The sequence below is a fragment of the Notolabrus celidotus genome, chromosome 5 (assembly GCF_009762535.1).
Source record: "Notolabrus celidotus isolate fNotCel1 chromosome 5, fNotCel1.pri, whole genome shotgun sequence".
Lineage (NCBI taxonomy): Eukaryota > Metazoa > Chordata > Actinopteri > Labriformes > Labridae > Notolabrus > Notolabrus celidotus.
In genome coordinates this window covers 34,777,548-34,791,894 of record NC_048276.1, presented here as the reverse complement: position 1 = coordinate 34,791,894, position 14,347 = coordinate 34,777,548, and the positions used below count along the sequence as shown (strand labels likewise).

Genomic DNA, 14,347 nt, shown 5'->3' with positions numbered 1-14,347 from the left:
TAACACAATCGGTGTAAGTCTGCCTCGGAGAGCATGCTGAGTTCCAGCAGGCCGAGCAGTGTGCCGTAACGGCCTCGGTGTTGCAGAGAGGCAGCAACTTCTCTCTGCTCATTATTTTCTAGAAACAAAGACGGAGAGAAGGAGAGAGAGAGAAAGCCTCCCGCTTTCCCCTAATCTATCTTTGACCTCAAGACTCTGCTTTTGCTCTGATTATTTACAGACATCACTGTCTCCATCATGAGCCATACATTTGCCTAAAACCCACCTCGAGCTCTGGACAAACTAATTGAGTGAAAGACAAAGAGAACACATGATGCAGGGTGGAAGGGGAAAGAAAGGGAGAAGAGGATGTTTGGTCCAGCCGGGAAGCAGTCTGGCAATAATTATCCGGGCTAGCAGGAGTTCATTAACTTGGCCTCCGGCTTACGATGACTCCTATTCATTAGCCCACTGCTCACTGTGACATTACGGCTCTCTGCGGAGGCTGCTGCTCTCCATCCTTCTGTTACCGTCTGACAGGCGGCCCAAAGTAACGTACACAAACACAAGAGAGGTGCAGGATGAACAGACAGGACAATCGCCGCTGGCAGCTAAAAGCAACCAGGGATGTGGACAGGGGCAGGGTGAAATGAGGGACTGTGTCAGATTTCTTCTCTCTGTGGAGCTCAAACATTGTCAGTCAGATAAGACAAGACATGACAACACAAGAAAGATCAGCCTCATTGATCTCAGAGGAGTTCATTCAGATGATGCAGCAACACAATGACAAAAATAACGCAGGCAAGTGTGATTCAAATCAACACTTCTTTTCTTTAGAAGCTAACACTTTACCCGCCTGAGGTAACGTTATCTATACAGTTAATTTAAACCCTGGCATGGCTGAGGATTGAAGGTTTACATCCTCAAAGCGCTGCCTCTCTGACTGTTCCCTGATCCAGGACTATTGCCTGCTCAGTGATCACAAACACAGAACCAACACGCTGCAAAGTGACTCATTCAGAGGCGGTGTAAGGACTCTGAAGTTTGACAGAAACAATGACACGCTCGGCTGATCATTGATCACTTTCTGTGTTTGCTTTTTGTCAGATTCAAAGATAAATGTTTGGGATGATTCCTGTTAAACAAAGATCTTTAAAAAGCTCAAAGGCTCACATTTTAGTTTACCCTGATCAATATTGTATCGACAGAGTCCGCTTTTCTCTGATTCTTACAGCAAATATTCTGAGTGTCATGACTAATAGGCTGAGCTTTCTTAAGGGTTTCAATCCTGTTGTTATCATGAGATCTGTATCTAATATCCTCACAGGGAAACACATGATAATGCAGGTGTTAACCTGACATATCGACCCAACAGTTTTAAAATCTTTCTTTCTGAAGCTTCTTAAACAAAACTACATGGCAGCATGAGTTCAGGTAACGCCTGAGAAAGCACTCTGAAACATTGTTTCTGACAATTATCAATGGACTACTGTTTGTCAAGATCCAGGTTAGAGCCAGGTAACACGTTGGTCTGTGCTCATCTAAAACAACTGGTCACCTGATGTCTTTGTGAAACAATACCCCAATACATTAGATGTCTCAAGTGACGTCCTTCTGGTTCATGAATTACTCACACATGGTGAATTATCTGTGCACTGCATGTATCTGATATATATATATTTTTTTTTTCTTTAAAAATATATCACACTGATGATGTAGAGGTCTCAAAAACTGATGTATCAAATATGATAGGCTTGGCGTTATAGGGCTAGGTGGCTCTCGAGCGTAGGTAGAAGATTTCTGGTTGGTTCATATTTGGCTCTCAAAGGAACGAATCAAGCTCCACTTGTGTTTGAAAACACTTTATTTTTACACATTTAGTGACTATCGTCGGTCGCTGTGATACACTTCTCACTGATCCAATCATCTTTGCTGCAATAGATGTGAAATGAGACCCAAGAATCTCGTTTAGTATGTTTGTGAATGTGTGGTGATTCTTGTGAGTGAGGCCGAGCACAACGCCTTAGGTAAACACAACAACAGTTGGACCTTCTTAAATAAATCAATCAATAAATGAATAAATAAATAAATAAATGAATAAATGTCCACCATGAATTACTGACATGTTGATTCGGACTGGATTAAATTATCAGAAGACCTCTGTGTGTCCTGAAATTTGGTCGATACACACAGGATTTAAAACACAGACGTCCTCCACAATTATTAAAAATCACCATAGGTCCCTCAATGATACTAATCCTGTGAGAATAGGGCTTATGACGTGACGATGAGGGCTCAGGACTAATAAATAAAGGTGACATATTAGCTAAGTATAGGCAATGATTTTCAAATGTTTGTAATAATCGAAGAGTTACTTTGAATATTTTTTCATTTTAAAAGTACAATTTTTCATCATTTTTATCAGTGCCTGGTTGTAATACAGTGTTCCCACCAGACGGTGGCTACAGAGCGTCTTAAAGCTGTTTGCTAACCGCATTAAATAACAGAAGAAGAAGAATGCTAACTACTAACCCAACTCAAAACCCATCTGTTTAAACTGGTTACTCCATCTGACCACAACTCCACTGTCCATTCACTTAAAACTTTTTAAATTGTGTTTTATTTACTGTTTGTTATTTAAACTCTGTTTGTTATTTAAACTCTGTTTGTTATTTAAACTCTGTTCTTTATTTAAACTCTGTTTGTTTTTAATGTTGTAAGGTGATCTTGAGTGCCAAGAAAGGCGCCTATAAATAAAATGCATTATTATTATTATTATTATTATTATTATTATTATTATTATTATTATTATTATTATTATTATTATTAATAGCAAAAGAAGAAGAAAACATTAGCGACAGTCGCTGTGATTTTCCCCATTTCTGAATCTCACACTACTACACATGTATTTCCAGAGACTGAGCATGGCTGTAAAATGTAAACACACATGCCAAGCTGCGTCACAGAAACACTGACATAAAGATCAAGACAGACACTGTCAGTGCCCGCTACAAGCAGCACCTCGTCCTGCTGCTGGTTAACAAGACTGCCACACAAACGGGCTGTTAATGGGACAGGTGTGTGTGTGAGTGGGGTGGGGGGGATTATTCGAATAATCGTTGAATAGATAACAATGATTATCGAATAGTGTTTTGGCTTGAAATGCCCATCCCTAATATTAGCAAGAGCATTACATAAACTTGATGCATCACAGGTTTAAGGAAGATAACATCTGAAGATATTCAAAGGCATCTCAGCACAGTGAGTCAATACATCAAGGAGGGTCCTCTAGTTTTCTTGGAGATAGTATTTTTGAAATACCTTTCAAAATCTGATAGAAATGCTTCCTCAAAAATGAAACAAATTTAGGGACGATTTGGAGAGCTGAGAAAATGTGTTTTCATGTTTCTACTTTTAGAATACTTTCGGATAATATAGCTGTTTTCATGATAACTCCCCAAAACCTTTTCCAGATGGGCTGCATGTGTGAGCTCGAGCAGGCATTACTTTCACTCCCACTTCATCTGGACTTTATCCTCCCAGCTTGCAGCACAGAATCCCTTTATTCTACACTAATCTTCATTTGCATTGTCAGAGTATGTGCAGCATGCTTTCATACTTTGTTATAAAATCCTGAGTTACACGTCCTGCATGTTCTTCTCCACTCACCTGGGCTATCGTGGATATGTTCAGTTACTAACAGCATTGATATAAAGGCAAAAACTGCAGTCAGAACATCTGACTCGGTTGTTTTAAGTAACCTTGATGTTAATCATGGACATTAACATAGCAGGGACTTAACAAACAAATACAAATTCAAAGGGTAGAGAGAGAAAGAAATAAAAGGAAGAGGAATAAAGTAAAACGTGGACGAATAAAAGCATTAGCAGTTTGACTCTGGGATAAGATTGTGAAGCATTACTCTGAGACTACCGCAGTGTCCTTTGACGTCATGTTCAGCCTCCTGAGACCTCGCCCCACCCCACAGGGAGAACTTCACGCTGAGAGGAGACTTTCGAACACTTTTAGGAACACTCAACCCAAGAAAGTTTTGGAGATAAAGCTCCTGAAGGTTTTTTGCAAACATGCATATCTGAAGAAAAGTTTCAGTTTTAGTGTTTATATAACAACTTTTGATGATTTTTTTTCTTTCTTCTTTTTTGTTCCTATTAAATGGATACCAGTGTTTACAACTACTCAGAGAATTGACTTAAAGGTACAGTGTGCAGGATTTAGCAGCATTTATCAGATCAAGGCTGAAATGGAATACAATATCCATAAGTAAGTTTAAATAGTGTATAATAGTTTTGAATTAATCTTTTATCTCTATATAAGGAGCTGGTCTCCTTCCAGAGAGGCTGCCATCTTGGACAAACAAGTAACATGCATTTTAGGATTTAAGGCTGGTATATACTTCTGGGTCTCCCCTACGCAGCAGGGACTGACGCAGACATGAGCACCACGTACTTGTGCGTCGATGTGTCCGTGTCGCGCAGCAGTTCTCTGCTGAAACACTTGAGGGTAGTGTGGTCTCTCTGATAAGCCGGTCGCCTGCTTCCGGCCCCGCTACGATCTCTGTTTACTTTTCCACAGAGATTCAGAGCGTGTTATGTTAATCTACAGCTGATACATGTTGCTGTTTATCATACAGACATGATAACATGAAGAATAGAGAGGAGGAGATGAAATACATGGCCAATGTGCGGCCGATGAGCGGGGATCCAGGAAGTGCTGTAAATGCGGGAAATACAATGTCGCCAAGCGGACCAATCACAGGGCTTGTGGTCCACGTTGATTCTACGCAGAAGTATAAATCAGCCTTTAGATTGTGGCTGTGTGAAATGCACAACTTGGAAGACAAAGACGAAGAAGAGAGAGGTTGTTGTGTGCAAAATAATTTGTACTTAGATGGTAAAAACTTGACTAATGGAGGATCATATTTATCATTCATCAGCAGCATCTTGTCCTCGAAGGCCACCATCGCTCACCGACAGGAGGGGTGAGCAAGGGAAGCGTTTTAATCAGACTGAATCTTTAACAATGAGAGAAAATACCAAAGTAGGCACTGACTGAAGTTCTTGAAACCTGGCGGACACAGAGCTGAGTATCACCTTGTTTCTCCCTGAGATGATAAATCTTGTCGTCATACACAGTACAAAAACGTCTACCTGCAGATTCTTGTAACTTTGAACACAAGGTGTTAGATTTGTCTCTGCAGAGCGAGTTAATATGCCAGAAGAAGACCTAACTCGCAGGCTGTGTTAATATATTAGAAGAAGACGGGCCGACTGTGACTCAGGCTGTGGACAAACTTAATGGCGAGCAGAGTCATTTAGTCTGAGTGGATTTCCAGGAGAGAGAGCAATTTATCAGGAAATGGAGAGGGGAAATAAACACACACACACACAGAACACAAACAGCCCAGCAAACACACACATATACACACAAACACGCATTATATCATGTGATATCACCCCGTGGTGTAAACTTTTAATTTGAACCGCCCAAATCCATCAGACACACATCCTTCACACTCACACTCACATTCACTCACACTCACACTCACACACACACACACACACACACACACACACACACACACACACACACACACACACACACTCTCTCTCTCGTCTTGACTCACACGGTTTCCACTCTGCTGCATCTGGTTTTTAAAATAGAAATCTTTGTTGGGCACAGATTTGCTCGGGGGCAGGAGGAGGTTTGCTGACCACCATGGCGTGATGCCTTCTTGCCCCAGTGCCATTTGCAATCTGTGTGCCTGAAAAGAATCTAAAGTGGGTCAGTCTGTCACATCCCTGCAGAGGAAAGCGCAGGATGAAGTGCTGCAGATCTCTGCTGCTGCCGCTGAATCTTGTTTTTGTGCATTATCATGAACGTGTTTTATTATGGGTTACATCAAGCCAGCTTTGTACGTGATTCTGAGTCTGAGTGCTCTGCTGCTGTTCTCTGCACGCCTGGCAACATGCTGCTTTGACTTCATACACTTTCATGTAATCTGGTCCTGTCCACCTCTCTTTTCTGCATCCTCTCTCACTCACGCACTCTTCAAATTTCTCTGTAGAATTGCTGAAGCTTCATCCCCAAAGTTACTTGTTCCTACATTTTCCTCACAGCGTGAGTCTCTGTAGGCAGGAGATGACATCAGAAGCCCGCTGTGTGAGCTGCAGTGTGATGTTGAAGCAACAGAGACCTACGCTATGAAGACGTTTTTTGCACTTATATCCACGCTACATGGACGAATGAACAGACATCTTCAGTGCTCTCATTCCAAACATTCACCCTCTTCAACCTCTCCTTTTTTTATTCATCCTGAACGTGTTTCTCTTCTGGGTTTGCACTATTTGTGTGATTTTAATGCCATCAACACTGGCCCACTCACTCATGGTGACTTATCCTCAATATTTCCTGCAACATTTTCACATCAGCTCACCCTCATTTCACAATGCTTTGCAGGATTGGGGGCGCATGGAAGGCAAGAAATGTAAACAAAACTTGCCAAGCACCAATCACGATGCATCAATCTCAACAGAGCAGATGGAGCGGGACAGGAAGTCAGGCACCAAAACAAAATGAAAACATCCGGTTAATTTTCGTCATGATGAGCGGAGCCAGGCCTGGAGTCAACAGGTCAGAGGTTTTCAGAGGACCAGAAAGACAACATGGATGAGGAGAGGATGAGGAGAATCCTTGATTCAGAGATTACTGCAGGAAAACCTCGGTCACATGACTCCAGCTGTCCGGCGGTCCTGCTCCGTGCTGCGTTCCGAAAACGCAACCAGTGGGTGTTGACGGACGAGAGCGCTCAGGGGGAAGTCAGTCCCATCTTGAAATGGCAATGTAAAAGGGGCTTTCCAGGAATTGGGAACGTGTCAAGACCAAGAAAACGGCAGGGGGTGACCAATCAAGAACAAGACTTTGAGGAATCAAGGGATTGGGTCGTAATGAAGACTGAGGCAGGGAAAAACCAAGTCAGGACCAGGGCCAGACTAGTCTGCCCCATGCTGCATGAAACTCAATAAAATGTAAAGTATGCAAACTATATCCACTCTTCAATTTGATCTAAGATAGAACTTTTACACAAAAAAGCACAAATTCCTCCTCAGATTCTTCTCCATTCACCTCTCTGTTTTTGTGAGTGGATGCCGATGAGTCCAGCTGTTTGTTGCATATTGAGTAAGACATTTTCTACCAACAGTAACGATGGGATTAACATCATTATAATCCCTTTCTTGTCTGAAATCCAAGACAAGACTAAGCAAAAAAAAACAAGACCATAGACCAATCTTCAGTACTACAACATTCATGTCCACACACAGCAGACCGGTAGCTGTTGGTTTCAGCTCATCTCTGTCATCTGTTGATCTAGAGAATATAAACTGACTTTAGTTCACCACAGAAATTTGATGCAAGAGGAAACTAAGTAACTCGATCGTTTCTGTAAATGTTTGCATGTCTGCAGAATTTAAGAGCTTACCAAAGTCTCTGAATCCACAACAAGAAGCTTTCAAGAAGGATTCAGTGCCACAGATCCAAATCACAAGAAGATAAACGTATTAATACATTCATACCTTGGGTGGGGCGTCCGAGCCTGGGTACTCTCTCTGATCCAGCTTGTTCCAGCGCTGCATCAGTTTGATGACCATGGGGTTGCTGAAGTCAACCAGCTGGAAGCCTGTGACGTTAGCTCCACCATGCATGAAGCGCTCCAGGTTGATGTCCTTAAAACCCTTCAGGGGCAACAAAACAGGAATGAGTGGTCGTGGGCTGAGTCAGATGGAAAAAAAGCTTACAAGTAGGTGACAGCAAATACAGCTAAGAGACTGATTCAGGACCTTCATATCAAGCTCTCTGAAAGGGGAGGGAGCTGAACCAAACTGTAGATTGTGTCAGGACTTAAAGTCTCCATGGTTATGATGGGAAGACCCTGTCCTGTAACTCAGATTGATTACTGAACAGGGACAGGTCTATCCCTCTTTCCAGACCCAACTCGGTCAAGGCAGATGTGTGTCTAACATGAGTCTGGTTCTGCTCGAGGTTTCTGCCTGTTATAGGAAGTTTTTCCTCGCCGCTGTAACTAGCTAAATACTGCGAGGTGCAATGCTCATGGTGGATTAAGGTGGGGTCAGACTGAGTCTTATCCTGTCTTGGTGTTGGGTCTCTGTTCATAATTTGACATAGAGTGGTCTAGACCTGCTCTGTTTGTAAAAGCATCTTGAGATAACGTTTGTTGTGATTTGGCGCTATACAAATAATGATTGATTGATTGATTGATTGATTGATTGATTGATTGATTGATTGATTGATTGATTGATTGATTGATTGATTGATTGGTAGATTGAGGTGTAATTTGTGTCAAATCAACCATAATGCAGCACCAACATGCCCGGATCCCTGACCCTCAAGAAATCCCTTGGTAATGTGAGTCCGTTAGAAATGAAGGACCAAATCCACTGACTTCATTTAGAGTGAAAATGAACCGGCCTCGAGGTTCATATGAGGCTACAGCAAGCTGAGTAAATATCCTCAAACAGAGATGAGCACATCTTGTTCCCTTCACCTAGTATCAGTTTATCTTCCTGACTTGGGCAGAGCAAATTGTGCTTCCAGATGCTGGAGAGTCTGCTCCAACCAGCCTTTAAAAGAAGCAGCCACTGGGGCCTGAGCTGGAGAGGAAGTGGAGCAGATGCAACAAATTAATCCAGCTAGATGGAGTCAGGCTATGACTTACATCTGAATATATTTAAAGGATGTATTGATACAGTCTTTGCAATCAGCTAATTATATTGAAGCAGCCTGTATCAATGGGGATTTAAGTAAGGGGTGATGTATAGTGAGCAGGCGGTCATATGAATTAGAAACCTATTGGGTACAATAGAATAGAATAGAATAGAATAGAATGTACTTTATTAATCCCTGAAGGGGGAAATTCAGGAGCAGGACCCTGATGTGGCTACCTAAAGAAATAAACATGTTGAATTTTTTTTCATGTTGGTTTAATTGATTTAAATAGCAAAATGGTCAAAGCCAGGGAGGTAAACGGCTCCTGTTTCAGAATAACTAACTCCAACAATCCCAAGTTTGTGAAGGTGCTGTATGATGGCTTCAAGTATCGAGCACAAGCCCTTTTGATTTCTTTATTTGATATACACTACCAGTCAAAAGTTTGGACACACCTTCTCATTCAATGTTTTTATTTATTTTAATTATTTAAAACATTGTAGATTAATACTGAAGACATGCTATGAAACTATGAAATAATCTGGGTTTGCCAGTAGCCAAATAGGACTATCCATTGTGTACTAACCCAACCTCTGAACAACACAACTGATGGTCTCAAACACATTAAGAAGGCAAGTCATTCTACAAATGAACTCTTGACAAGGATCATGTTAATTAGAAACCATTCCAGGAGACCACTTCATGAAGCAGACTGAGAGAATACCAAGAGTGTGCAAAGCTGTCATGAAGGGAAAAGGGGGCTACTTTACAGAATCTAAAATATAAAACATATTCTGCTTTGTTTAACACTTTTAGGTTCATTCAATAATTCCATATATGTTCTTTCATAGTTTTGATGTCTTCAGTATTAATCTACAGTGTTTACAATAATTAAAATAAATACAAACCCTTGAATGAGAAGGTGTGTCCAAACTTTTGACTGGTAGTGTATATGTGGAGGGATATTAGGGTTCATTCAACCTCTTATGGATTTTACATGACTAAGTATGAATAATTGAGTCAGTGTGTGTTTATTGTTTACCTTCCTTTGACTGATCCAGACCTTTGCAGGTGGATTTAATACGACCCAAATCCTCAAATAGTTATCCCATGATACATTACATATAGAGCCGGTCCAGAGTATACTTTTTGTTAACATTAAAGGTAGTGCAGAATGCATGATATATCGTTTTTCATTTCATCGTAAACATGGATGCAAATGGATAACAGAACTTAAATGCACATTGGCACCACAAAAAATAAAGTTAAGCTACAAAGAGGAAGCAGTAGTAGGCAAAATGAGAGAGCAAGAGGAGATGGATTGAGGAAGATATGACGAGAAGAAAGAGAAAATCAAACACAGTAAGTTTCCCTCTCACCAGGTTGGCCATGATGTAATGGTAGCCTTTGACATGTTTCCCCACGCTGACAATCTGCAAGGAGGCGGAGCAGAAATCACGTTAATCTGACTGGATTACAGCATAGCATACATTAATTACAGTTAATGAAGCATGTGACAGAGTGTGTGTAACTTGACACAGAAGGACCATCAGGTTTAATCCTTCGGAGATCAGACGTCTAAACAAATGAACGGGCGGTCACGTCAGTGTCTCATGGAGGGAGCAAACACTTCACGCTTTCAGACACACAACAATGCTTCTCGACACACTGCTATGCACACAAGTATAGGAGAGCTGCGTGCCATTGAGAAAAACAGGTTTTGAAGGCTGACATCTGCTGGGAAATCCCACTGGACGTCCGGTTAATAAGGGCGTGAGTTAAGCTGAAAGGGAAAAGCTTTGATTCACTCACAAAAGCTTGGATGGGAATCAGTGCTGTCAAGACTTGAGAATCAGGTGGGAAGATTAAAACATGAAAACACATCCATGAAATCAATCTGAGTCACAGCATGGAGGTGCAGGAGAGATTAGCATCCAAACAACGCCACTAAGAGGCTGAAAATACATCTCTTTACTCCTGTTGAAAGGTATGTTTGATTTTTATAGAGACTACTTTTTCAGCTGAAAGTAGTTCCAGTCAAAAGTACAAAGACAGAATATATATTCACTTCTGGGGATTTCTTTAGTGTTGTTACGGACATTTTTATTACATTGAGGCTGTATTTTTACTACTCTGCATACTTAAGTTAGTAAAAATGTATAACTTGCATTTACTCATATCTTAGGAGAGTTAATTTATCCAGTAGATGTAAAAAAAGGAGGGAGTAATGACCTGTGCTAGGATCTAAAAACTTTAGTTTGAAGTTGAGATGATTAAGCAGAATGAAGAAGACAGATCCAGTGGCTGCTGTGTCTTGATTGTACAGTTTAATGGTTGAGTTCTGAAGCAGAGTCACGCTCAGGTAGAACATATTAGAAGAGAGAGGCGCTTGATCACTACCGGGGAACGGAGATGAGTTAGAAATCAATGACTCAAAAGACAGCTAGAAAGTTTTGTTATGATTTATCGTGCCATGAAGCCTCAATTAATAAATATTGGTTGCACTCAAAAATGCTGACTCATTAAGTGTTCATGACAGCGTCCATAATTTTCAAAAAGAAAACCAAATTTGGATTCGTCAGACCAAAGGACAGTTTTCCACTTTGCCTCAGTTTATCTTAAAAGGCTCAGGATCCTGGTTATAAAGGGTTTTCTCTTTGCATGGTTCATGCAGCACCAAACTGTGTTCACAGACAGTGATTTTCATTGTTACTTTAAGCCCAAGCAGTGACTTCCACTTCAGAGTCATGTCTCTTTTTAATGCAGTGCCTGCAACTGGGCTGGGTCACACCCATCCAGTCTTGGCTTTGGGCCTTGTTCCTTTCGATTGAATCTTTAAATTATATTTTGTACTGCACATGATGTAACCCCCAAACTCTTAAAGTCTCTGGTAACCAACAAATGTTCAACCTATGATATTTCAGACCGTATGTAAATACTAAAACTATGCAAAAGTATTAGAACTCAACTTTGATCAATTTTCAAATATGTTCAATCACGTTTTTTAACACTTCTTCACACTGGGTTTTAAGGGGGCTGGTTTAACCTGATATTTATTACGTGATAAATATCTAATCAATCAGAAATGAAACACTGAGTCATGTGCACACATGTTCAACAAAACTACTCCGCTCCTTCTCAGACCGTCTCCTGACGTCTCAGCCAGCTCCCCTCAGTGTTGCCTTAGCTGTTAGCTTGTTTGCTAATCAGGTACTGCCTGTAATCTGTCTGTATAGCTGTCTCTCCGCTCTTTGCACCGCTGTGCTCATGTGTCCCTGTCTTCACATCCACCGCTGAAGATGACAGCTTGTTGTCATTCTTCTATTTTACTAATAGCGGTGATTTGGGGAAACTTTGGGACGCGGTTGGGTTGAGCCGTGGCCGAGTGGCTAAAGCAGTCCTGCATATGCTCGATTCATATCCCCAGGACCGGTTCACTAACTTTCCCCAGGACCAGTTCACTAACTTTCTCCAGGACTAGTTCACTAACTTTCCCCAGGACCATTTCAATAACTTCCTCCAGGACTAGTTCACTAACTTCCCCAGGACTAGTTCATTAACTTTCCCCAGAACTGGTCCACTAACTTTCCCCAGGACTGGTTCACTAACTTTCCCCAGGACCGGTTCACTAACTTTCCCCAGGACCGGTTCACTAACTTTCCCCAGGACCGCTTCACTAACTTTCCCCAGGACCGCTTCACTAACTGGCTGTGAACTCTCTCTTGACCTGTCAATCAAAGAGTTAGGCCACGCCCACACAGTCCTGAGAAATGCTCTGACCTGTAAAATAAGATGTTTTTGAACAGAGTTTTTTCAGAGTTGTGGATGTTTATTTTCACTCAGATTTTTGTTGAAGCTTGATTACACATTACATTTTGATATTCTAAATGGATTTTAAATATTGCATTTACGTTTCCAGAGGCTTTAACAATTTCAAACTGAGGAACAATATTCTGAAACTGTTTTACTATTTGCTCACGTGCTCTCTAACAGAGTAGTGTACCTCCTCCCATCTTCACTTCTGAGAGATTCTGCCTCTCTGGAATGGCCTTTGGAAGATGTTCCTCCAGATGTTAATTCTAACATTGTTTACCGGCAGACTCTGTGATCCTGTAGTTAGCTGTGAAACATAAATTCTGCTAACGTTTTTTTAGACTTGTCGGCTAGTCCCAATTTAAATTTCCATATAAAAAACAAATTTGCTGCTTCAGAACATTCCTAGATCTTAACGTTAAACATTTAATGGAAGCAGTAAAATATGTTTGGCACGTGGTGAGATAGAGAGAGGTGTCGCTGCAGTAGAACAGCTGTGAGCTGGAAATAACATGCAGGGAGCCAAGACTAATTTTGCCTTGGAAGACCAAATTAATGACGATGCTCACACGAGAGGCGCTGGCACTCACTTTTATAACAAATCATTAACTTGATTTTCAAATCCTCATCACTTTCTTGCATTTACGTGTCATGTTTATTCATCAAAGTACATTTTATTCCTGTAGAGCCAAAATAAGAATGCTGAGAAGATGCATTCTGATCCGTTGATCATCATGTGTTCATCACTGTTTGAAGCATTTTACTTTATTTGAAATATCAACCGTCGAGTTCACATGGCTGAAGATTAGAAATGAAAGCAGTGAGTTCTCTTTTGTTTTTTTTTGTTGTTGCAGTTGTAGTAGCATCTTTTCATGTTTTTTATTATTTTCTTTAACTTTCTTGATCTAATGTAAGAAGACTCAACTCAAGACCAACCGTTTTAGTCTAGCTTTTAACTGAGTTTTATTCTTAGAGCAGTTTTATTTCACCTTACTTTATTTATTTATTTATTAGCGATTTAAAATTTTAGTCCCTTTTTTATTTTATTTATTTATTTATTTATTCATTTTAAGTAAAGCATCTTATTTTCTTTTAATGGTTTAATATTTTAGTGTTGTATCATCTTAGAAATGTATTATATTTTCGTGAGTTTATTTTCCTGTGTTTTAACATCTTATGTTTCCTCCAGTGTTTCCTCATTAATATATCATGAGAGCGTTTCCTCAGTTCATTCAGCAACTTCTTTTTTATTTTTCATTTAATTATTTATTTATTTAATTTAATTTAATTAATTATTTATTTTATTTATCAATTTTTTTAAGGATAGCATCTTATTTTCATTTAATGGTTTAATATGTTATTGTTTTATTATCTTAGAAATGTATTTTATTTCATTGAGTTTCATTTCCTGTGTTGAGTTTTAACATCTTATTTTACCTCCAGTATTTCCTCATTAAGACATCATGAGAGCGTTTCCTTAGTTCGTTCAGCAGTTTCCTTTCTATTTTTCATTTATTTATTTTATTTTATTTTATTTCTAATGTTATTATTATTATTGTTGTATATATTGTGTTCTTAACCTTAGGACTGTGGGGTGGATTTGGGGTCGGGCTGGGGTTGGGATTAGGATGGGGGGTGTCTTTTATTTTCATATATATCTTTCTTTTTTAAATCTATTCTATTTTCAGTTGCTTTTATGTACAACACTTTGTGTTACAATGTCATTGTATGAAAAGCACTTTATAAATAAAGTCTGGTTGATTGATTGAAGACTCCCCTTGGCAGCTTCACAAAGCTTTGTGTTTTATCAGAC

The 14,347-nt window shown here is 40.1% G+C and overlaps 1 protein-coding gene across 2 annotated transcripts in view; it reads right to left on the bottom strand.

Moving 5' to 3' along the window:
- Positions 1–14,347, bottom strand: part of gria4b (glutamate receptor, ionotropic, AMPA 4b) — a 216,015-nt gene that overhangs the window by 72,226 nt on the left and 129,442 nt on the right. For both annotated transcript variants that reach the window (XM_034684264.1, XM_034684265.1), the window contains 2 exons: positions 10,101–10,154; positions 7,572–7,730 (listed from right to left, as the gene is read on the bottom strand). In XM_034684264.1, coding sequence (XP_034540155.1) covers positions 7,572–7,730; positions 10,101–10,154 — 213 coding nt within the window. The remainder of the gene's footprint in view (positions 1–7,571; positions 7,731–10,100; positions 10,155–14,347) is intronic.